Source organism: Marmota flaviventris, chromosome 2 (assembly GCF_047511675.1).
Source record: "Marmota flaviventris isolate mMarFla1 chromosome 2, mMarFla1.hap1, whole genome shotgun sequence".
Lineage (NCBI taxonomy): Eukaryota > Metazoa > Chordata > Mammalia > Rodentia > Sciuridae > Marmota > Marmota flaviventris.
Window position 1 is genome coordinate 172458771 of NC_092499.1, and position 24811 is coordinate 172483581.

At 35.4% G+C, this 24811-nt stretch overlaps 1 protein-coding gene across 4 annotated transcripts in view; it reads left to right on the top strand.

The window, feature by feature from the left end:
* The window catches only part of Gpcpd1 (glycerophosphocholine phosphodiesterase 1), a 52301-nt gene that overhangs the window by 24995 nt on the left and 2495 nt on the right, over nucleotides 1-24811 (top strand). For all 4 annotated transcript variants that reach the window (XM_027955058.3, XM_071608764.1, XM_071608765.1 and 1 more), the window contains 12 exons: nucleotides 1613-1844; nucleotides 2975-3137; nucleotides 3458-3590; nucleotides 5029-5083; nucleotides 8043-8135; nucleotides 10176-10253; nucleotides 10973-11012; nucleotides 12407-12468; nucleotides 15919-15984; nucleotides 18510-18646; nucleotides 19066-19201; nucleotides 19567-19727. In XM_027955058.3, coding sequence (XP_027810859.1) covers nucleotides 1613-1844; nucleotides 2975-3137; nucleotides 3458-3590; nucleotides 5029-5083; nucleotides 8043-8135; nucleotides 10176-10253; nucleotides 10973-11012; nucleotides 12407-12468; nucleotides 15919-15984; nucleotides 18510-18646; nucleotides 19066-19201; nucleotides 19567-19727 — 1356 coding nt within the window. The remainder of the gene's footprint in view (nucleotides 1-1612; nucleotides 1845-2974; nucleotides 3138-3457; nucleotides 3591-5028; nucleotides 5084-8042; nucleotides 8136-10175; nucleotides 10254-10972; nucleotides 11013-12406; nucleotides 12469-15918; nucleotides 15985-18509; nucleotides 18647-19065; nucleotides 19202-19566; nucleotides 19728-24811) is intronic.

A 24811-nucleotide genomic window follows, 5' to 3' on the forward strand; every position in this document is an offset into this window, starting at 1 on the left:
TCTCCCTCTCCCTCTCTCCCTGTCTCTCTCTCTCCCCCGCCCCCTTCCTCTCCCTCCCTCTCCCTCCTCCCCCTCCAGGGGCAATCAACAACTGGGCCACATTCACAGCCCTTTTTAATTTTTTATTTTGAGACAGGGTCTCGCTAAATTGCTGAGGCTGTCTTTGAACTTGCAATAATCCTGCCTCAGCCTCCCAAGCTGCTGGGATTATAGACAGGCACCACTGTACTTGGCCCCCACATTTCTTTTTGATTTATACTAGCAAATGAAAAGCAATGGAGATGTCTCTTTGTGGCAGAGTATAACATATATATAGCTATTTGACGAAAACATTTAATACAAATAAAATGAATTAAGTTTTATCATAGGTCCTGTCCCTTTAAGTTCGTTTATTTATTTTTCAAAAATGACTGTCTTGCCTACTGATTTCTTTCCATTTGTAGTTTCTTCATGTACCTCAGGGGAGAATGTTCCTTCAGGTTTACCAATAGAATCAATCTTCCAGAATCATTCCCAAGACAATTTGTTTTCTGGAAAGATGATGATTTTTGTGTTGAGTTATTGAAATACTACTTTAGATTTTATTGAGTGATTATAGACAGTATTATTAATGGAATAATCTATATGTCTGAAACCTCAGGAAAAACTGTTAAGACAAAGCCTCAGCAGGGCTGGAGATGTAGCTCACTTGGTAGAATGCTTGCCTCGCATGCATAAGGCCCTGAGTTTAATCCCTAGCCCAGCAAAATACAAAGACAAAGCCTCAGCAGTGATTAGGAGGAGGGAGGTCAGGGTGGGCCACTATTGTAATTATTTGCATTCTATATTAAATCTCATTTAAGTGTCAAATGAAAAATTGTTGTAGTTTACCTATTACTCTCTGTAATAACTTTGCATCCTATATTAACATTCAGATTGTTTAATCTATATGTGATTTAGTTGGTACAAGAAATATTCCAGAATTGAATTTACTTTTGGTATTACACATATTTTGTGTAAGTAATTGCTTTTTCATTGGGAGTAGATCAATCTTTGTGACCCCTATGGCTGGATAACTGGTATTTGTTTTCATTACTGTGAGCCCAGTGAGAGGACTTCTTGGATTATTTGTTTCCTTTATTAAAAAGGCATAGGCTGGGGTTGTGGCTCAGTGGTAGAGCGCTTGCCTAGCATGTGCAAGGCCCTGGGTTTGATCCTCAGCACCACATAAAAATAAATAAGTAAAATAAAGATATTAAAAAAGATATTAAAAAACTTATACTGTTCTGTCCAAAGATAAAAAACAACCTTAGTGTAGGCATAATGGACACCTATCTCATTTTAATATCTTGTAGAAATATTTGTAGATAAAGCACATCTAATGCCTTAATCTATTTGTAGCCTTAATGTAATATCTTATTTTTGTTATTTGAGCATGTTGGAATGACACTTACTCTTTTTTTTTTTTTTTTGGTGGTACTGGGGATTGGAACAAGGGACTTATGCATGTGAGGCAAGCAGTCTACCAAGTGAGCTATATCCCTGGCCAGCGAACACTTAGGTTTAAGTAACATTTCTATGAAGTTATATTCTATGCCACTTTTGCATTTCGTTATTCTTTCCTATTTTTCAGGGTAAAGCTTACACTAGAGGGTCCAGAGGAAGATGATGATGATAGGGTGTCTCCCACTCTTCTTCACAAAATGTCCAATACCTTGGAGATATCTTTAATAAGTGACAATGAGTTCAAGTGCAGGCATTCACAGCCAGAATGTGGTTATGGCTTACAGCCTGATCGCTGGACAGAGTATAGCATACAGACAATGGAACCAGATAACCTGGAACTAATCTTTGATTTTTTTGAGGTGAGTAGTTTTAGGGAAGGTGTTGAAAAAGAATGCAAGCATGAGCTTACTGATTTGTCTAAAGCCATGATTTATAAGAACTCTTTAGGTGTTGGCTCCAATATAATTTTAGCAGATTTTAAAAACTCAGAGGTGACAAATTTTAAGTACTATTAGGAAAATAATTAAGAAAACTGCAGTAGAATTGATGTTTTAAATCAAGACTGGATTTGTTTTTGTCCATGCCTCTTAATCTAAATATAAATGAAATATATCTAAAGGAGCTTTCAAAGATAAGTTGAGGGCCAGGAAGGCTGTGTGACCCTTGGCAGATAATCTGATGTAATTAGCATTATTGAATCCTCTTCATGGTAAAAATCTGTCTTTCACTGAGGTATTTTATTACGAGGATTTGTTGTGACAGTGGACTATGTAATTTTACTCAGTGTTATAAATGTGTAATAAATCTAGTTAGAAAGTTTGTGCTAGATTATGCAGAATCAGTGCTGCCAACTTTCCAAAGCTACTTGTGTTAACTTACACTAAAACTTGTTATCTCACTAGCTGTTCAGATGCTCTCACAAATAATACCTGGTACCTCCCTAAGGTCCTTACTACAGTGTGATATGGTTTAGTGGTTAAGCACCCCTGGGTTCAATCCCCAGTACCCCTCTCTCCCACCCTTCCCAATAAAAACCTCTTAAACACCTAACTTTTCATTTGGTTGGCATTTTTAGAAACAACTGTTTTTTTTTTCCATAGATAAGGCTGATAAATACCAACTGTAATCTGAAAACAGGCACTTGGTCTCCTTGGGAGTTACTATCCCTAGAGGCCACCATGTGGACATGTTGGTAGAGAACGTAATTTACATTATAATTTATTAGAAGTGTATATCTTGGTCTTTCATTGTAAAGTGTTTAGAGATTTTCAGACTGTGCTTTATATTCACCTAATACATATTAGATCAGAAGTGAAGAAAATATATCATTTAGAACAAAAAAGCTATCTAAATTACCTGGATATAAGTTTGATTATTTCTTCCTCATCAGTCCTTCATAGACTGTCAGTTGATTTTAAGAGAGTTCTTTGATCATGAATTTAAAACATTTAAGAATTCAGAGTATTCTGTCTGAATCTCATTTTTTCAGGAAGATCTCAGTGAACATGTAGTTCAGGGTGATGCCCTTCCTGGACATGTGGGCACAGCCTGTCTCTTATCATCCACCATTGCGGAGAGTGGGAAGAGTGCTGGAATTCTTACTCTTCCCATCATGAGCAGAAATTCCAGGAAAACAATAGGCAAAGTGAGAGGTAAGTTTAGAAAAATAGGCAAGTCCTGACAAGTAAAGCTAAAGTTAAGTTAGAATTTTTCATTATTTCTAAATTGAGGATTTGAGAATAGTAATGATTAATAATTTACATTATTAACATAAGAATTTAGATTAACTAATATAATAAGAAGTTAAGTATGTTTATTAAATTTTCTACAACTTTGAATCAATTTTGACTTGATTATTTTCTGTTTGATAGAGATTAATTAAACTGGTTTAAGTGCTTTTTAAATGTCATTGAGCTCATAATGAACTTTTTAACCATTTTTCTTTGTCCCTCCCTCTTTCTTCCTATGGAAGTTGACTTTATCATTATTAAGCCATTACCAGGATACAACTGTGACATGAAATCTTCATTTTCTAAGTATTGGAAGCCAAGAATACCACTGGATGTTGGACACAGAGGTGCAGGGAACTCAACAACAACTGCCCAGTAGGTTGAATATTTGCATAGAATTGGCATTCAGTAGTTTATAAGGTTAGATTGGTTTGACCCACAAAAGGGTCAGATGATGCTTTTATTATCATCTGGGGAATTAAATGTAATTTCACAATCAGGATTACCAATTCAAAATAATTAAAGCCCAACTCTAATCTCCTAAGATTCTGATTAGTCTTTGATATTATACTGAATTGATGATGAGAAAGACATTAGAACCACAAAGCCAGGAAGTAAAGCTTGCTCTTGAGAATCTGTGTCTTTCTTGATTTGGGCACATTGCCATTCTTTAAAATGGAAGGGTTTGGATGTTCCCTAGTGTTCTGCTCCTAGTTAAGTATCCATGACTCCAAGAAAGTTTAAGTAAACTCAGGGTGTGTTTATTTGTTCAGCCAACACCTCATCAGAAAGATGCCTCATCTCTTCTCAACAGACACACAAATTTCAGCCTGGTACAGTTGGTTGTTCCTTCTAGTTTTGAGTTTTATTTATTTACAAGTACTCTAGCTTGTTGCCATTGGCTTTCTACTGGTAGTTTTAATTCCATTCCTTTTATTTTAAACTGCTGCTGCTTAGTGCTATGGCACATGCCTATAATTCCAGCTACACAGGAGGCTGAGGCAGGAGGAGCACAAGTTCAAAGCCAGTCTTAGTAAGACCCTGTCTCAAAAAATCAGAAGGGCTTTAGATGTGGCTCAGTGGTGAAACACCCCTGGGCTCAATCCCTGGCATCCCAAATAAATAAAGTGATGATGTGATAGCTTTAGGACTTGGGGTCATGATTATGATTAAGTCTATAAAACAAATCAACTACCATTTAAGAAAGAAGCATCCTTAGGCTCCATCAAAGTAAATTGTCTTCCCTTTTTTTCTTGTTCTTTAAATAAACTTTTCATACTTCTATCCTGTTGGTGTATCAGTGTTTCCCCCACAGTCTGGAGGTTTTATTTCAAAGAACAAGTTTCTACGTCTCTTTTTTCATGACATTGAAAACAATTGTTTTCCTTAATTGGTTACCTTAACTTGTTCCAAGCGGGGGAAAATCCTTATTATAGGAGAAGTATATGTTGTGGTGTAGCATGTGTCTATATTTCAGCTTATAAGTATCTATAGTTGTTAGAGCTTTCATTTATGGAATAAATGTACACATTAGCCAAGTGTGGTTACAGTCCTTTTTTTTTTTTTCCACAGTCATATTTTGGGGATAGCAAAATTAGCTTCAAGATAGAATAAATACTATTTCCATTGTTAAAAATACAGTTTTGAGGGCTGGGGATATGCTCAGTTGGTAGAGTGCTTGCCTTGCATGCACAAGAACCTGGGTTCAATCCCCAGCACCACAAAAAGACAAATAAAATATAGTTGACTTTTTAAAAAATATAGTTGACTCTTTTTCTGTAGTTTGTGATAGCATGTTTCTTCTTTATTTCAGGCTGGCTAAAGTTCAAGAAAATACTATTGCTTCTTTAAGAAATGCTGCTAGTCATGTAAGTAACCTTATTTCTTTAAATACTTTGGGCTATTCAGTTAGAAAAATGTGGCTCAGGACGATCTCCTCCAGTCTACATTAGTATGTTAAAGAGGAATATTTATGCTTGTTTTGAACATGTTTCTAAGTGAAGACTATGTCTTGGCATTATATTTCAATCCGTGGTAAAGATTGGGATGAGAACAATAAGATCATAAGCATCTTTTTTTCATCTAACAGATTTTGAGTTGTTTTCTTTAAAAAAATTTCCACTAAGCATTGATATTTACTATCTGAATGATGTATTTATTCAGGTATTCACTTTTTTTTAAAGGTCAAAACCAGATTGGAATATTTATTTACTGAACAGTGTATGTGCAGCTGGTGCTATGTATATAATAATACAAGGGGCAACTGCTTTCAGGTGGCCATTGTATATACTAAGATTATAAATAGAGGCGGGGTGAGTTTGAACCTACTGGCACAAGACCTTTTTTCTGAGATCTCAGTGGTTGTTCTGTTCCCTCCTTTACACTCCTCTCTGGGGCCTGGGATCAAAGCAGCTGACCAGCAATATGGCATGAGGAGTTGGACAGGGCAGCTGTGACTTATGCCCTAAGAATGTGGTACACAGATTGTGTGCACCCCAGCAGGCTCTGTAAAGTTCATCATGGTCCCTTGTATTCCCCCTTTTTTTGGGGGGGGGGGTACTGGGGATTCAACTCAGGGGCACTTAACCACTGAGCCACATTCCTAGCCCTGTTTTATATTTTATCTAGACACAAGATATTTCTGAGTTGCTTTAGGGACTTACTAAGTCAGCTGAGGCTGGCTTTGAACTTGGAATCAATCTTCCTGCCTCAGCTTCCTAAGACACTAGGATTACTGGCATGTGCTATTGCACCCAGCTGGTATTTACTTTTTATCAGGTTATGTTACATTTCTTAACTCCTTTCCCAGTCTGATTTTTAGCACCTGCAGTTTGACATTTTTTAGTTGAGAACCTGGGGTTTCCTCCTTCACCCCTTCCTCTGTGCCTGACCAGAATGTCTCAGGTTCTGAAGTTAAACTAGGGGGAAATGGAGGAAGATCTCATTTTTGTATTTTCACTTGTTTCAGTGTCCTCCAGATCAATTAAACTTTGCCTTCTTAAAAATTGTTCAGCAAGTAATTGGGTGTTTATCACTTTTGTGAACCAACATCTTTTCTGACAGACCTTTTCATATCTTAACCTCTCTGAAATTGGAATAGGTTTTACGGTTTATCTTTGAGTCATGGTTTAACTGGAAACATCCTCACCAGTACAATAATAATGATACATTTTATAATTCATGGCATCCTAAATTAATTATAGTAGTTGTTTGATATTTAAAATTTTAGTAGTTTTATTTTTGTGTTAAAGATTATACTAATTGCTAGGTGTGGTAAGACATGCCTGTAATCTTAGCAGTTCAATCCCAGTACCAAAATAAATAAATAAGTAAATACAGCCCTTATTTATGTATATTGTGGTATATATTTCATAATTTGGAACCAGTTTTATTTAACTGTAGCCAGCTAGTCTAAGTATCATTTAACTAACGGTAAAAACGTGATTGACTGCTGTTTAAAGAATTTTCAGGGTCTCCATGCTTTTTTGGAAGGAGGATTTCATTTACCCTTCTATATTCTGACAAAATCCTTTATAACTCACATGGGTTACATTTGGTAATGTCTTATTTTAATTATTAATTGCTTATTAACTTGCTTTAATGTTAAAAACATAATTTTGAAGGTGTTTTAATCTGTTATTATTTCTTAAAGCTCACGTGAATTTTGGGATTAGATTTTATCTCTTAGTAAAATTTTTCCCAGAAGGATGATATGTACAGCTATGTACGATTAAACATTTAAACTAGAAAGATGTACATTAAAGTGTTAAGTAGGTGTTACTATTTATGGTGATAGGGTTTGTTCTGTTTGGTAGAAATGGTTTGTGTTTTAATAGAAGTAGCTACATTTTCTGCTTTAGACATCAACAAGGAAGTAGACTTTAGCCAAATTCTTGAGCTCCTTTGGTTGTAATCATATGTGCTGAGAAGATAGGTACCATTTCATGACTTAGACGCACTGTAAACACTTCTGTTGATCACAAGTCAGTAACATACAGAATTCTCAAATCTTGCTTCCTTTAATCCCAACTTTTGGTGAATGTATACATTTACATGTCAGTTTATGTTCTCAGTCTTTATCTGCATTAATTCAGAGAATAGAATGGATTTTTTTTGGTGATAGGACTCACCATATTGCCCAGGGGAGTCTCTAACTCACTGTCTTTCTGCCTCAACCTCCAGAATAGCTGGGATCACAGGTGCTCACCAAGGCCAGCAAATCTGACTTTTAAAAATATATTCTTAATGCTAATTCATGTCTTCCTCCTAATTTGTTTAGGTCTCCATCCAGGCATTTGGCATGTGCATCATTTTTGTTGCCTGATTTGTTTTATCTGTTCAGGAATAGTTGTAGCTTCTTTAATACACTATTGACATTCTCTAAGAAAGCGAACTAGGAAGCAGAGCAAAGGGTCTCTGGGTTACTCTTTACTCATATCATCTCTGAGGTCTAGCTAATGCTAAAGTATGCAGTGGCAGCAAGGAGGGGAAACCCTGTATTCTAGGTTCCTATTTTATTCCGTTTCTGCTAATTGCAGTAGCAGAGGTGATACCCATGAATGCTGTCACTGTTACTGACATGCCCTCGGGTGTTTATCAGTGGATTCATGTCCACCCCTCTTTTTGGCCAGGTAAAAGTTGTGCTTTTACAAAGGAGGGGGGCAGGTAATAAATTGCTTAATATGTAGTATTAAATAATTAGTGTGGTGTTTTTGTGTACTGATCTATTAATTTTATAGTAAACATTAAGCTTCTTAATGTTCTTGTGCTTTTAGATGTATTGCACACCAGATAATGTTTTTCTAATACTTGGCTTCCTCCTGTCAGGGTGCAGCCTTTGTAGAATTTGATGTTCACCTTTCAAAAGACTTTGTGCCTGTGGTATATCATGATCTCACCTGTTGTTTGACCATGAAGAAGGTATGTGGAAATTCCTTTATTTTAAACTCATTGTTAGCTAAAAGGTGTGAAACGAGGACATTTGTTATATTTTTAGTTATTTATTAACTGGAGTCAACTCAATTCATTTCTTGGTGAATTATTGCCAGTATTTTCCTGTCTCTAGCTCTGGCAACTTTAAGATAGTGAAGAGATGGGTACTGATTTCCTCAAGTAGAGTCTCTGTTTTGTTCAATTTATATTTTTATTCCAGGTGGTATATGTACCAGTGTTTATTTTCTAAGCCCCCATCTGTTTTTGCTTTATACTCTTTCTCAAATTTATAGGATAGTTCGGTATAAAACAAGAGGAATCACAGTAAAAAATTGAAGGTCCCATTGAAGAAGGAATGGACTTAAGAGCCAGGGAAATATGAAAGACTTTTTTAGCTGAGAAGGAAATGTCAAGAACTAAAATCCAGGGTTAATCTTTTAGTAAATAGAAATTTCAGAAAAAACAGACTGGAGGCAAGGGAAGTAGTAATGTGGACCATAGGTACAGTAGGGAAAGGGAGAATGGAGAAGAGGGCATATATGATGGAGAGCAGAATTCAGAATGAGATTTTGAAATCCATATAATTTTAAAAGTTTGTTGTCATTGTACAAACAAAATTGTCATTGTTTTTTCATCCCTGAGCTTCAGTATATACAAATTAACTAAAGTGATTTCTCAGGAACTTAACCTAGGAAGGTTCAATGTAGAACACTGTACCAGATATGTTGTATAAAAGACAACGCACCTGGGTCTGCCTGCTAGTGGATTTAAGAGTTCTTGGGGTTTGGGTTGCTATGATAGCTAAAAAAAGATACTTCTGTTTTTGTTAAGTGTTATCAGGAGAGGGAGGGAAGGAAGGAGATACATGTATTCAGATGAAGAAAGAAGTAGAATAATTAAAAAGAATGGAGCAAGTAGCTTTTGCTGTGGGAGAACACCATCTCTAAAAATGTTAATTTAGTGAAGAGTTACTGATCTCCAGTTTTCACCAAACTGTCTTGCTTTGACGTTGAAGCTGAATGAGTTAATTGGGGAATGAAAGTAGTGTATGTATTATTTTTAGGTTGATTTTAATTTTAAGCTGGCATTTTTCATATAGAAATTATTTGTCTATTTAAAAATGCAAGTAGTTCAGATTTATGAAATGAAAAAATAAATCTTCCCCTTTTCCTTGATCTCATTCCCTTATTCTTAATAGTTTCTTGTGTATCCTTCCAGAAAAACTTTAGGCATACACAGGTTCGTACCAGTGTACATGAATAAATATATATGTACTTAATGACTTTTAGCGTGTTTGTTGAATTGATGATTTATTTATTGGAGGTACTCAACTCATTTCCAAAAGATAATGGTACCTCTAACAATGTGATGTTTGCTATGGCATTAAAATCTAGAAGAGTATATTTGCTTGTGGGGGAATCATGATAGATCTGAGTTCTTATTAAATAGTATTGCTTATAAAGCTAATTGCACAGTTTTGTTATGGCAATTTCTTTGCGTGGCTGCTATTTTTATCTAGACTTACATTTGAAAAGTTTTAGAAACTTAGAAACAGAAATTTGCATGTTGATTTCCTAGGCATGTAGCATGGATTATATGTCAAATACAAAGTATATAGCATGATAGAAAGCAGGGGAAAGGATGACTGACAGACATTTCCTTGTGTCCTCAGTTGTGTCTTCAGTGCCACAACTTACTCCCCACAGGCTTTTCTGTTCTGGCATTCCCTGCCTGCTTTGGGGAAAAAAAAAAAAAAAAAGGCAGGGATTTGGGGGTAGGCTCATTTGTAGAGCATTTGCTTAGCATGTGCAAGAACTTGGGTTTGATCCCTAGCACCGCCTAAAAAACCAAGAGTATAAAACTGGGAGGTAATGTTAGGTAAAAATGATTTTTCTGCATGGGGCTTTCTAATAGTTACTCTTATTATTCAGTTAATTGAAATTATAGGCATATCCAGAGGAAACATTTCAGTAATAATGAAACAGGCCCATTTCTCTCTCTTTTTTTTTTTTTTTTTGTATTTTTTAGAAGTTTGATGCTGATCCAGTTGAATTGTTTGAAATTCCAGTAAAGGAACTAACATTTGACCAACTCCAGTTGTTAAAGGTAGTAACAGTAGCATAAATGTATATTACCATTTCATAAGTTCTACTTACTGATAGATGGCTATGTTTTTCCTGCACACAGGATTGACTAGTTAATATACATAATGTGTGCTTTACTTTTCTGCTATGATTTGGAAGATGCTGATTCATCCATTTTCTCTAACAGTTTTTGTGGATGTCATTGATTTTTGTGTTTTTGAAAGAACTAGGCCATAAGTCTTTGTAGGCCATAGGGGTTAGCCTTTCACATTCATAATCTTAAATTGCTTTTGTTCTGCAGTAGCCCTTTTCTTTATGGCTGTCTCTGTTTTATAGTTGGCCTTTTATTTGATAGTAGGTTTTGTACAAATGTTGATTAGGATCTTTGTATTTTTGGTTGTACCATGTAGTTTTACATGATTCTTTTTTCCATTCTCATTAGATACATAAATAGTTAAGTATGCGCAGTTTCTGGACTCAGGAATTTTTATATTCTTCTTCCCTACCTGGGCATTTGATCATGACCTTAGGTTTATGATCAAATGACCTTAGGTATATAAATGACCATGACCTTAGGTATATAAAATAATTAGCGTAGTGTTTATTCTTAATAAACTTGTAATTCTACATTTTATATTATTTTCAAAATTCCTGAGTTTTCAAGTTATAGTTCTATTAACCATCTCTTCATAAACCAGGATTTGTTTTTCTCATTGCATGTTGTGTGTTTGTGTCTTCTAGCTTGACCATGTGACTGCATTAAAATCTAAAGATCGACAAGGTATGCACCAATATGGAAACCTGTTCATGGTCATTTTAATGAATATAATACTGGGCCATCTGAATGTATTTTTATAGATGTGATGGCTATACATGTGTTAATTTTTAACTGAAATATGTCATGTGTAATAACCATTCTGTTATTTTTCTTAGCAAAGCCATCAGAATTCTTCACAATTTTTGTACTTATAAATCTTTCCAAATGTTCTAATCATTATTGTTAGAGTATATCAAGTATAGAATTTGGCTACAGAGCCAGAGTTTGAAACCAGCTCTCTCAAATATCAGCTATGACCTTGGGCAGGTTACTTCAGCACTCTGCCTCCATTTCCTCAAAGCTTGTTGTTGCCTGCCATATCTCTTTGTAATTACACTTTGCTTTCTACTCACCTAGGGTTTAATAGGTTTCCATTCATTTGAGGCTTATTGTATCCTTTTTGAATCCTTTGTGTTTATGTTCTTGCTCTTCAATTAAGCCTCTCAAGTGTAGAAAAATGGTTTCATATTTCTAGAGATCTACTTTCACAGTGTTCTACATTTGATGGGCACTTTAGTAGTTTGTCTGCAGTTGTGTTATTGACACAATATGGATGCCTTTATGAACAAACTGTGAGGTGCTTAAGACTTAAAAGATTATCTCTGAAGCATAATTATAAATGCATAGTGTTACAGATATTTAATGACTGTAAAACTAATTTTGCCTTTAATTTATTCAACTGGAAAAATTTGCATTATTTTAGTTTTAGTTTTATTTTTAGTTTTTTGAAATATACATAAATTGGGATTTGTGTTTGTATTTTAAGAAACGTTTGATATTTTAATTTTTTTCTCAGCAAAATTGTCTTCTAGATCTCTTAAGATGATTTATTGGTATCTATAGATTATTTTATCTAATTTCTGAGCTGATTTTGATATTTTAAATAGAAGTCTTAGCAAAATAACACAACTCAATTCCATTGATAAATGGTATTATGATCAGGCACTGTGATGCACACTTGTAATCCTAGCAATTTGGGAAGCTGAGGCAGGGAGATAGCATGTTGAAGTCCAGCCTGGCAACTTGGGGAGATGCTGTCTCAAAAAGGGTTGGGCATAACAGCTCAGTGATAAGAGTACCCTTGGGTTCAATCCCCAATGTTTAAAAAAACAATCACTCTTGAGACCACAGACTATGGTGTTTATACTACATGTTGCAAACTAGTCTTTATGAGGGATGCTTGTTTAGAATATGCAGTTTTCAATGTTGAAAATAATCCAGAAGACTTCAGACGTTTCAGACATTAAAGGACCTTATGATACTTTCAGCATATGTTCATTCTACTTTTTTAGGGTTTGAAAAATCTTAGTGATACAATGGCATTTTATTTACTAAATTTTTGTTATTTAAAATTTCAGAATCTATGATTGAGGAAGAAAATTCCTTTTCTGAAAATCAACCATTTCCTTCTCTTAAGATGGTAAGTTTCCAAGGAAAACTAGGACAAGTCTATCTCATTAATCTTATTGCCTGAACAATTTATTTTGTTCTTTGGGTACTAAAAAGATGGTGTGAATAATGTGATTAATGCAAATCTGTTATCATTGGTGCTTCTAGAAGGTGTACTTTTGTGTGATATACTTGTGCTGCTTTTTTATCTTAAGAATAACTTATCTCAAATAAATAAAAATTTCCTCAATGGCTTAATTTGGTAAGAATAGCATATGTACATATTTCTGTATATAGAGGAAGGAGAAGGCAAAAAAAGGGCTGGAAGAGGGTGAGATGTTTAAAAAAATGATTGTTTTCAAACAATAGATTTCAAAAATTCACTGAGAAAGAAATTAGGATGAAAAATTTTAAAAACCAGGCAATTAATACAGGAATTCTTTTGAAAGCATCAGGAAAGCCCACATAGGTGCAAAAGAGATGATGGGTCTCCCTTGGTTTCTACTGTGCCTCTTAATACCTGCTCTTATGTGGTGTTTTTTTGTTGTTTTGAGTTTTTGATACCAGGGATTGAACCCAGGGTCACTTAACCACTGAGTCACATCTCCAGCCCCACCCCCACCCCCTTTATTTTTGTATTTAGAGAAAGGGTCTCCTGTGTTTTAGGTCGTTGCTAAATTGCTGAGGCTGGCTTTATACACACACTCCCCTTGTATCATCCTCCTGAGCTGATGGGATTATAGGTGTGTGCCATCTTGCCTGGCTTGTCTTTGTTTTTTTGTTTTGTTTTTCCTGGTAATGTCAGGTGTGGTAGATTTCTTAAACAAAAATAGGTGATTACAGAGTATTATGATGTGAAAAATGTATGTTTTAGGCATGGGGGCTTATTAGTGGAGGTTTTTCTTTTCAGTTTATGATGATTCTTTATTTTCATATTCTCTTCTTTCCCCCACATTTTTTTATTGGTGCATTATAGTTGTACATGCTAATGGGATTTGTGGTTATATATTTGTACATGCAGAACAATATAATTTATATATAACAATATGTAAATATATAACACTATAATTTATATATAACAGTATAATTTAGCCAATATCCCTTCCTAGCACTTTTCCCTTCCCTCCCCACCTCCATGCCTTTTGGACCCTTTCTCTACTGATCTCCCTTTGATTTTTAGGACATACAATCCCACCTTTTTTTTTTTTTTTTTCTCTCTAGCTTCCACATATGAGAAAAAGACACATGACCCATAACCATCTAAGTTTGACTTACTCTGCTTAACATGATGGTCTCTAGTTTCATCCCATTTTCTGCAAATGCCATAATTTCATTTTTCTTTATGGATGAATAAAACTCCATTATAGTGTTAATGGGGTATTTTTTTTTTAATCTAGTATGTTATCTGGTTGCTAAAATATGAAGATAAATAATTTAGAAAAGGAGTGACAGTAAGGACCTTGTAATGAGGTATTTTGCTAAAACACTTAGGTATGTATTACCTGAGAAGACATTCATAAAACAATCTAAATAATTAAAGTAGTCAAAGTATTGATTGGCCAGCCATGGTGGCGAACACCTATAATCCCAGCAGCTCTGGAGGCTGAGGCAATAGCATCTCAAGTTCAAAGCCAGCCTCATCAATAGCGAGGCTCTAGGCAATTCAGTGAGACCTTGTCTCTAATGAAAAATACGAAAATAGGGTCTGAGGATATGGGTTAGTGGTTGAGTACCCATCTCTGGTACCCCCCCCCAAAAGAAGTATTATTCATTCTGCAAAAATGTTGTCACAAAAGAACCCATAAGTCATTTGGTTCTCAGAAATCTCATGATTCCCAACCTTTTGAATTACTGAATAGAAAGAAAAGCAAATTTTTAAAAATTATGTTATACATGACACTAGAATGTATTTTGACATCTTACATACATGGAGTTTAACTTCTTTCTTTTCTGGTTGTACAGTGTGTGGAGTTACACATCATAGGAATATAGGAGAGTTTATCCAGTTCATTCTACTGTCTTTCCCATTTTTATCTTCCCTCTCCTCTCCCCACTCCTCTATCAAATTCACTCCACTGCCTCACCCCATGCCCACTTGTGAGTCAGCATCTGCATATCTGAGAGAACATGTGGCCTTGGGTTCTGGGAATTGGTTTATTTCACCTAATGGTCTGTCTCTAGCTCCATCCATTTACCCGCAGGTGTCATAATTTCATTCCTCTTTATGGCTGGGTAGTATTCCATTGTGTATGTGTACCCTATAGAAATAGACAAATTTTAATTGTGTATTGAATGTTTGACAACATTTATTTAGCCTAATAAGTGACACTCAGATGCATCTAACACACTTAATTTGCCATTATCATTATGTAATCACAAAGAAATTTTAACAAAAAACTATCAAATATAATTTTAGTATAAGGACAATCTTTTTGCAAATTTTATGCTTTATAGTCTTAACACTATAACACACTTTTTCCTTATCCACCGAGCCTCATCTGTAGCACTGTTTTATATTTTATTTAGTGACAGCATCAATGAGTTGCTTATTTATGCCTTCCTTTTGCTTAGGCTGTAATTGAACTCAAGATCCTCCTGCCTCAGCCTGCCCACCCCTGTTCCCAGCCCCTGGGATTACAGGGATATACCACCACACCTGGGTAGGCAGTGTTTTTTTTTTGTGGTGCTGGGGATTGAATATAGGGCCTTGTGCATGCAAGGCAAGCATTCTACCAACTGAGCTATATATCCCCTGCCCCAGCTGTGCTCTTTACACTAACTTTTTTTGTTGGTGTGCTTTTATTTGCTTTTATAAAATTAAATATATATATTTTATACGTGTTAATGACACTCTGAAGTTTTGAATCTGTTAAAGTAAAAACAATGTATTTTGATTCATTTTGCCCTAAGCATATTTGTGTGTTGCCCTATCATTTGTTTTAAGATTAAATAATTCAGATTTTTGTTTTTACTTGTTGATGGACCTTTATTTTATTTATTTGTATGTGGTGCAGAGAATTATCAGCATGTTTTTTTTTTAAAGTATTATTGCTTCCAAAACAAGCTAAAAATCATTGGTTTTCATGTAATCATACCTTAGTATATCAATATACCTGAATATAATTTAGAATACATAAAAGATGTCTTCCTGAATTCTTGATGTTGTCTATAACTCACATGGAATGTTCTAAAAGGAATGGTGAAAAGGATTTTAGGTTAAGGATCTATCTTTCTGGTGGTAGTTATAAGTTATTACACTTATTGCTTGAAATTGCTCCTTTTGCTGTTTTAATTTGTCTTATTTAATATAGTGGTCACTAACCATTTTGTCAGTTTAATGAGAAAACATAGTGGTTTTTACTGAAGACATTAAACACTTTATCCTTACTAGTAAAGTATTCTTATTGATTGCTTCTTATAATAATTCTTTTATTTATTTGTTTTTATTCTACCATCTGTTTCACCAAAAACAAAACTCCAGGTTTTAGAGTCTTTGCCAGAAGATGTAGGGTTTAACATAGAAATTAAATGGATCTGCCAACAAAGGGTAAGTAATTCTCTATGCAATACCTGTTCCCCCTTTTCCATTTTTAAAGTTCTTTGGTTTCTGTGTTTTTGTTTTAATGCAATTAAGTTAAACTGAAGTTTTTCAACTTTATCCATCAAAGTACAGTACTTGTTAGATCTTTTTACAAAAGCCTATGTTACACTTAGCTAATATGTGAGTACTTTTTAAATTAATGATGCATTTATAATAGAAGTTTTGATTTACATACACCTGATTTGTACATTAATGAATGGGTTCTAGACAGATTTATAAAGTAGACAATATCTCTGATTTAGTTAATACTTTCTAATTCTTCATCTATATGTTTATTTTAAATAATTTTCTGAGCAGTTTTCTGTTGAGGAGCAGTAGTTAGTAATAGTTACCAGGAAAAGAAATTTCTTCAGCTATGCTTTAAATTGTTTCCAAATTTAGTCATTTCTTTTTTTCAGTAAATATTTAATAGAAAGCTGCTACAGTCTAGGCATTTTCTGAATACAGTGGATAAGCAGTGAACTTTAATAAGGTTCTGTATTCTTGGAATGTATCTTTTAGTTGAAGAAAACATGAGAATCATGGTGAGAGAGTTAGATTGAGGACAGGTATTGAAAGTAGTTTATTCAGGTATCATAATTGGTCAGTTGGACTGATTGATGTCCTGTATTTTGTTTTGGTCAGAATATTCTGTGACTCTTCAAATCATGTCTGTCTATCTGTCTGTTTGTTTATTTATGGTACCAGGGATTGAACCCAGGAGCACTTAACCACCACCAAGCCACATCCGCATTCCTTTTTTTATGTTTTATTAGAGACATGTCTCAATGAGTTGCTTGGCCCTCACTAAGTTGCTGAGGCTGGCTTTGAACTCCTCCTGTTTCAGCTTCCCCAGTCACTGGGATTATAGGCATGCACCACTGTGCCTAGCTAATCATGGCTGTTAAGACAGGCTATGATGGTCCTGGTTCACATAGTAAATGCTGGTCTTGCATTCATCTGTGAATATAGGAAAGTTATATTTGGTTCATTCTATTGACTTTCCTATTCCAGTCTCCCTCCCTTCTTCCCACTCCACCCTGTTCAACCCGGTGAACCTCCCCTTGCCCTGCCCCTGCCCCTGAATTATTTAACTATTTTTAAAGGATAGTTGATAATGTCTGAGACCCAATGAAGAAGAATCACAAATGTTATTTTTTTAAATAAAGGATTGTTTATAATGTATAAGGTTATTTTGATGTTTGTTGTTTTTGGTAAAATTAATAGGTTCTCATTTAGCAAATGAAACATAGTTTTTATGAAGATTATATAATATTTTAAATCAGTAGATTATAATTTTTTAGAATTTTATCTTTTAACATTAAATTGAAGCCTATTAATGATAGTGACTTTTTATATGAGTGTCTATACCTGAATTATGATTTCTTTGCCATCACTGAATAACTGTAGTCTTAGACAGGTTACTTTATCTTTTCAGGTCTTTGACTTCCTCATCTGTGAAATCAGGGTTGGTTAAAAGCATTAAGAGATAACACTCCATACCTGTTAGGGCGGTTGTTATCAAAAAGTCAAAAGATAAATATTGGTGAGATCATGCTTAGAAGAGAACTCTTATATACTGTTGGTGGAAATGTAGATTAGTGCAGCCATATTGGGGTTTCTAAAGAAATTAGAAACAGAAGTACCATATGATCCAGCAGTCCCTTTTCTGGGCACAAATTCAAAGGAAATTAAATCATTACCTTAGAGATACCTTTATTCATTATAGCATTATTTATTCATTATAGTATTCATGATAGCCAAGGTATAGAAACAACCTAAGTGCCCTTTGATGGACAATTGGATAATGGTCCATTTATAAGTTGGAATATTTATTATTCAGCCCTTGAAAAGAATGAGCTCTTCACATTTGCCACAAAATAGTTGAGCCTGGAGGACATTATATATTAAATGAAACAAGCCAGACACACAAAAATATTGTGTGATCTTATTTATATGTGGGATCTGAAAACAACTTAAAATTCACATACATGAAGAGAAAAAACAGTGGTTACAGGGTTGGGGAGAGGAGGAGGAGGAGGAGGCAATGGGGAGATATAAGTCAAAGGATAAAAATAACAAGTCTAAAGTGCTCATGCACAACATGAGGGCTATATGTAATGATATTGTATGTATGCAAAATAAGTAGATTTGGGCTGCTCTTGCCACAAAAGGGAAGAGTATAGGGTGTGTCTTGGTGGTAGGCTGGTAGGTAGCATGTGTGTTCAAGGCCCTTGGTTTAATCCCTAACTCCAAAAATAGAGGAAGAGGGGCAACTGTGTGAGATGATTGATATGATAACTTATTTCAATTTAGTAATCTTTGTACTGTCTTTATGTATTCCATAATATTCTGTAGTATGCTTTAAATGAACATAATAAAGTATAGTAAGTAATTTTTGAAAAATATGAATTAGATGCTGTCTTTTTTTTTTTTTTTTTTTGCATTCTGATTCTAAGGTGTGCAATGGCTTTTTTTCCCCCCCTACATAGGATGGAATGTGGGATGGTAACTTATCAACATATTTTGACATGAATATGTTTTTGGATATAATTTTAAAAACTGTTTTAGAAAACTCTGGAAAGAGGAGAATAGTCTTTTCTTCATTTGATGCAGATATTTGTACAATGTAAGTAATATTCAATATTTTCCTTCTGTCCTCTTAGATTGTAGCTAGCACTCAGTACAGATGGTGGTTGGAGGTTGGGAAATTGTTCGGCTTTCCCTTGATTTGGCCTCAGTCAAGTTCCCTGTGTTTTCATGATGGCTTTCTGATGGTTTCCTGTGAAATCCTAGAGCCTCACACCCTGTGGGCTTCATGTACTTGTGTGTCATGCCCTTCTTAACTTATGTAAACCTTCCTGGGCTTTCTCGTTGCTCATGCCTGAGAGTATTTTATATTTTTCTTGAGTTAATGGTGGTTATATATCTGAGTAGTTCGACTGTTTTTATTTTGTTTCAATTTCTTCATGTTTTTAATAATTTATAAAATTTCAAATCAATATTATAGTTATTGCCCCACAGAAAGTATCATTTTGTCCTTTTTAGGGTTCGGCAGAAGCAGAACAAATATCCCATATTATTTTTGACTCAAGGAAAATCTGACATTTACCCTGAACTTATGGATCTCAGATCTCGGACAACCCCCATCGCAATGAGCTTTGCACAGTTTGAAAATCTTCTGGTAAGTTGTTTGAACTTCCACTGTTTTGCTTCTATTGTTTTGTATCTTACAGTGGTAGTAAATAAGGTTTCATGTTTATCTACCTAATGGTTAAAGATTTGACTGTGTCATAAGCAAGTAGCTCTATTTAGAAATGAGGATAGCCATACAGCCAACATGTATGTTTACAAATCACTTACATATATTAGCACTCTGTTTTAACTGCATTATATATTGAAAAGAATAAGGGAAATTAGAAGAAAAAAAATCTAACATTTTCTTTCCTTGCCTCTTCACTCTAGAAAGCATTGACCCATAGAATAAGTATTTAACATTTATAGTAAACATATTACTTTTTCATGAACAACTAACTTTTCTTCTTTTAGGGGATTAATGCACATACTGAAGACCTGCTCAGAAATCCGTCCTATATCCAAGAGGCAAAAGCTAAGGGACTAGTCATATTCTGCTGGGGTGATGATACCAATGACCCTGAAAACAGAAGGAAATTGAAGGAATTTGGAGTTCATGGTCTAATTTATGATAGGTATTTGGTTTTCATAAAAAATTTCCACAAAATGTTAGGAAAAGTGTAGCTTTCATCTTATAAAATTATAAATAAAATTAAACTTAGTTAAGTTAAAATTCTGTAGTTTGGCCTGAGGTTTATCTTGACATTTGTCTGTCAGTGAGTTTTTTCAAACTTTGAAGTGTATCAGTCAGTTGAGAAGCTTGCTAAAAATGCAAATGAGTAGGTCCTAACCCAGATGTACTAAATCATTATAGGGGTTAATGGTTACTGTCTGCCACCTGTTTTCTGTCTATACAGCTTTCTCAGTGGTCTCGTCATACTCTGTGTCTTTTCATATCGTCATATATTTCTAACATTGTATGTGTCCAACTCAAGACAGTTTCCCTGATCTCTAAACATTTATGTCCAGGAACCAATACCTATTCCTCCTTTCATCTTCCTGATTTCAACATAAATGAAAAGTGTGGTTGTTCCAGTTCCTCATATCCCAGATCCAGTGAGACAGAAAATCTTGTTGACTCTGACTTTAATAAGACATATCCTGAGTCTGTCCCCTCACCGTGTTTACTGTTGTCACTCAGCTGAATCAACTCATCTCAGTGTGCACATCACTGAAGTAGCCCGCACCCCGGTGATTGCCTCCACATTTGTCTATTCTCACACTGCAGCCAGTGGGAGGCTTTTAAAACCTGTGTCAGATCATTTTGCTGCTAACATGGTTTTCTGTGCCACCTAAAAGGAAAAGCCATAGTCCTTAGTAAGGGCCTTGTGTGAGCTGACCCCCACCCGCTTTCCCTGTACCACCTTTCATTCCTCATTCTGTTTCTGACGTTTTCTTCCACAACTTCCTCCATTTGCTGTTTCTCTTTTCAGAGAAAGATTCCAACCTGTTTACTGTGTTTCCTAACTTTTCTCCATGTCTTCTCACCATCTGACATACCACATATGCATATCATATGGTACTTGGCTATTTTTCTTCCTGACCCCTTTCTCCCCAACTCTTCCCCGCTTTCTAATGCACACAAACAAGAACATAAACTCCATGAGGGCAAAGCTTTTCCCTGTTTTATTTACTGCCTCCACAGGCTGGATGTGTGTAACACAGTAGGAACTCATATTTATTGTACTGGTCTTTTTTAATATTTTTTTTAAGTCTGCTTCCTGGCTTCCTGACTGACACTATCTTGAGAGACAGATTTCTTTAATGTAAAGAAGTTTGGGATTAGAAAGGATGTTATTAAGGTGGTAAAATTGTAGGCATGTAAAGAGGAAGTAATAAAATCCTGACTGGACCTGCCTTTCCTTGAATTTAGTTCGTATTATTATTTGTCCTATAAATTTATATCACTTTCTTAATAAAGCTTTCCCCCCACTATTTTGTCTGAATTAGTCTGGTTTTTAAATTATAGCCAAGATCCTCCCTTCCTTGTTAATGTTTGGTTTAATTTTGCATAAAACAATATGTTCTGTAACTTAAAAATAATTTCCAGCTAATTAGATGAAAGTTAAAATTTTAAATGAACAATTTGAAGGAAGTGCTAGCTTGATCAAATCTTTGAAGATTTCGTATATGTGTACACACATAGATGTGTGCATATGTGGAGGAAGGAGTGATTTCAAATATTTTCAGGCAAGAACAGTGTACTCTGAGATTATGAATTTATGGCTTTATAAGATGTATGGATTTATAAATTTTTAGGCAGCTCCTTCATCTCATGGGCCTTGGTTATTGGCATCAAATGTTCACATATAATGGAAAACAGGAGGCACTAAAGGAAGTTCTTCCTGGCTTGGAGTCTTAAAAGAAGAATTAAGTTAGAAGTTAGTTGAGGATAGATAAGATAGACATTTTAGGTAGAGGCAAGAACATAAATCAGGGTAGGACTCTGAAAGTGTGGAGAGACAGAATGGCACCAACTTCTTCTTAGAGTCTGATAAGAGATAAATTAGATTATGTTAACTCTGGATTTTCTTTCTAATGTAACCAAAGAACTTCATGTATTATAATTTAAAAATTCAAATAGTTTTGTAAGGCTTATAATAAAAAAGCCTCAGTCCTTTATTCCAATTCCTTTCACTGTCCCTGGCCATGTCCCTGCCTCCTTATTTATTTATTTTTAGGAGACCCCCTATCTCTCTCTCTCTCTCTCTCTCTCTCTCTCTCTCTCTCTCTCTCTGGTGCTGGGGATCGAACTAAGGACCTTGTGCATGCAAGGCAGGCACTGAGCTATACCCCAAGCCCTTACCTCACTATTTCTAATTAATGTTTATTGCTCTTATAGTTACATTATCAAATTTAGACATGAAGACAGTTTTTTAATGTTTACTGATTTGGAGCTATTTAGGATTGGCGTGGTAAGAGTGGGTGTTTTAGATTATTAAAAAACTATTTTACTCTTCAAAGGCATTAAAACACAGATTTCATATTTAATCATATTTTTGTGATATATAAACTGCATTTGATTTTCTAATATTTTGTTTGAGAGTTTTACATTTTTGATAATTAGTGAGATGACCTTTAATTTACCTTACTCAAATGGTTGTCTAGTTTTGAGATCAAGGATAGTACTGGTCTGATAGAATTGCCCTCTTTTTTTTTTTTTAGATGATGGGTCTTAAACACAGGGCCTGATGCATGCTAGGCAAGTGCTTAACCACTGAGCTATCCACTGAGTTCCCAGCCGTCCAATTTTAGTAAATGGCTATTTATCAGTTTAGATGATTAAAATAGAACACAATACAGTAACAATACAACAGATACCTGTGTTTAAAATAAATACCATTATAATTTTACAGTCCCTTTCTTTCTCCTTCATACATAACCACTTACAAAATTATTTTTTCTTTAACATTTTTAGTTGTTGATGTTCCCAATACCTTTATTTTTTTTTATATGGTGCTGGGAATTGAACCCAGTGCTTCATGCATGCTAGGCAAGCACTCTTACCACTGAGTCTGACAACCCCAGCCTGATTTTTCTCTTAAAAATTTAATCTTCTTTCTTTAAATAATTAGCCATTGAGTTTTACATAATTTTAAACTTCATACTTTATTTGGAAAATAGCTATTATTCATTTTCATGGCTGTATAACATTCCGTTGTTCTGCTTTTTAAGAGCATTTATGTTGTTTCCAACTTTTTGTTATTATGCATAGTGTTGCTGTGAACTATTTATTTATCACCATCATCATCATCATTTTTGAAGTATTGGAGATTGAACCAGGGCCTCACACATTCATGTTAGGCAAGTGCTTTACCACTGAGCTACATTCCTGGTCCTTGCTGTGAACATTACTAACCAGGTTTCCTGGAATATATGTATAAGGTTTCTTTCTTTTTTTTTTTTTATTTATTTCTTAGTTGTAGATAGACACAATATTTTATTTATTTATTTTTATGTGGTGCTGAGGATCGAACCCAGGGCCTTGCGTGTGCTAGGCAAGTACTCTACCGCTGAGCCACAACTCCAGCCCCTGTATTAGGTTTCTCTAGGACAGTATCTTTTTTATTTATTTTTATGTGGTGCTGAGGATTGAACCTGGGTCTCACACATTGCGAGGCGAGCACTCTACTGCTAAGCCACAACCCCAGCCCTAGGACAATATCTTTCAGAACTTTTTGACCCCCAGTCTATTTTGCATTTCAATCCATGACACACAGATATGTATATTTACATATGTTTATCTATATAAACAAAATTAAAGAAATGTGCCTTGAATATTTCATATTCATGAGTATGTACTTGTTAAATGCAAATGTTAACTTCTAAACTGATTTTGTGACCCACTAGGTCTCTAGCCCAGCACCATCAGGCATCTGCCTGTGGGTCAGGCATTGGAAGTACAACAGGAACTATTGGAAGTACAACAGGAACAGCCTGGAGTGGGCTGTTCTGTATTTCCTGCTGCATTGTAGCCTACCATCAGTTCTCAGGAGTAGGGCCAAGCATTCTAATCCTGTCAGGTATTGTAGAAACTGCATCAGTACATGGTGCAGATGTACTGTATTTAAGTAAGACTGGTTCATGCTTCCTAGGACACCTGTCCTTAGGTTACAGGGCTGCTAGAGTGGCAGTGGCTCTCTTGGAATGGTATCCTTAATATGCCTTTCTCTTTACTGGGATAGTGCCACTACAAAATTGGTTGACCTCTGTAGGCACAAGTGCCATCCTGAAAATTTTCCATAAGAATTTTAATCCCCCTGGTGCTAAAGATGGAACCCAAGTTCTCATACATGTCAGGCAAGGATTCTACCACTGAGCTGTATCCCCAGTCGTGTTCTTTCATCTTAAAAGCTTTCTAAACTGTTTGGAAATCCAAGGTTTCCTTCCATGGTACGGTTGGGACTTGCAAAGCTTATTGGACATTCTGGAGGTATGAATGGGGTTGCTGACCTGGTCTTTACTGTGGGGTGATGTCAGTAGATTTAGAACTTTACCCCCCCCCCCCCCACACACACACACACATTGCCCCAGTCCTAGGAATTGAACTCTGTCACACTCTACCATTGAGACAGGGTCTTGCTAAGTTGCCCTGGCTGACATTGAACTTGAAGTCTTCCTGCGTCAGCCTTCTGAATTGCTGGGAGATATATGCCACCATGCTTGGCAAGAACTTTACTTTTTGACTGATCAAATTCCTCATAAGAAAAATCTGTATATTATTCCTGGGGCATCCAACACTGGCTGCCAGGAATTAAATGAGGGAAGACAGGTGGGCGAGGGAGGATGTATCTGGTTTTAGTATTTGTAATATGCTGTCTCCAAATTCCCTTGGTGCTGTGGCTGTGGTGGTGGTTTTATAAAATGCTCAAACCCCCACCTTATCTGGTTATATTCCTTTGTGTGTGTGTGTGTGTGTGTGTGTGTGTTGCTGGGGATTGAACCCAGGGCCTTGTGCATGTGAGGCCAGCACTCTACCAACTGAGCTGTATCCCCAGCCCCAATTATCTTCTATTCTAAGAGACATCCAGTTAAATTCAGAGTCTAGTGTGAAGGAGGCACAGCCTCAGCAGCTGGGAGTAGAGGAAGAAAATGCTTATTGCTACTCCACATCTTCACCTCTTCTTTTCTTTTTTTGCTCCCTTCCCTTTCATTTCAG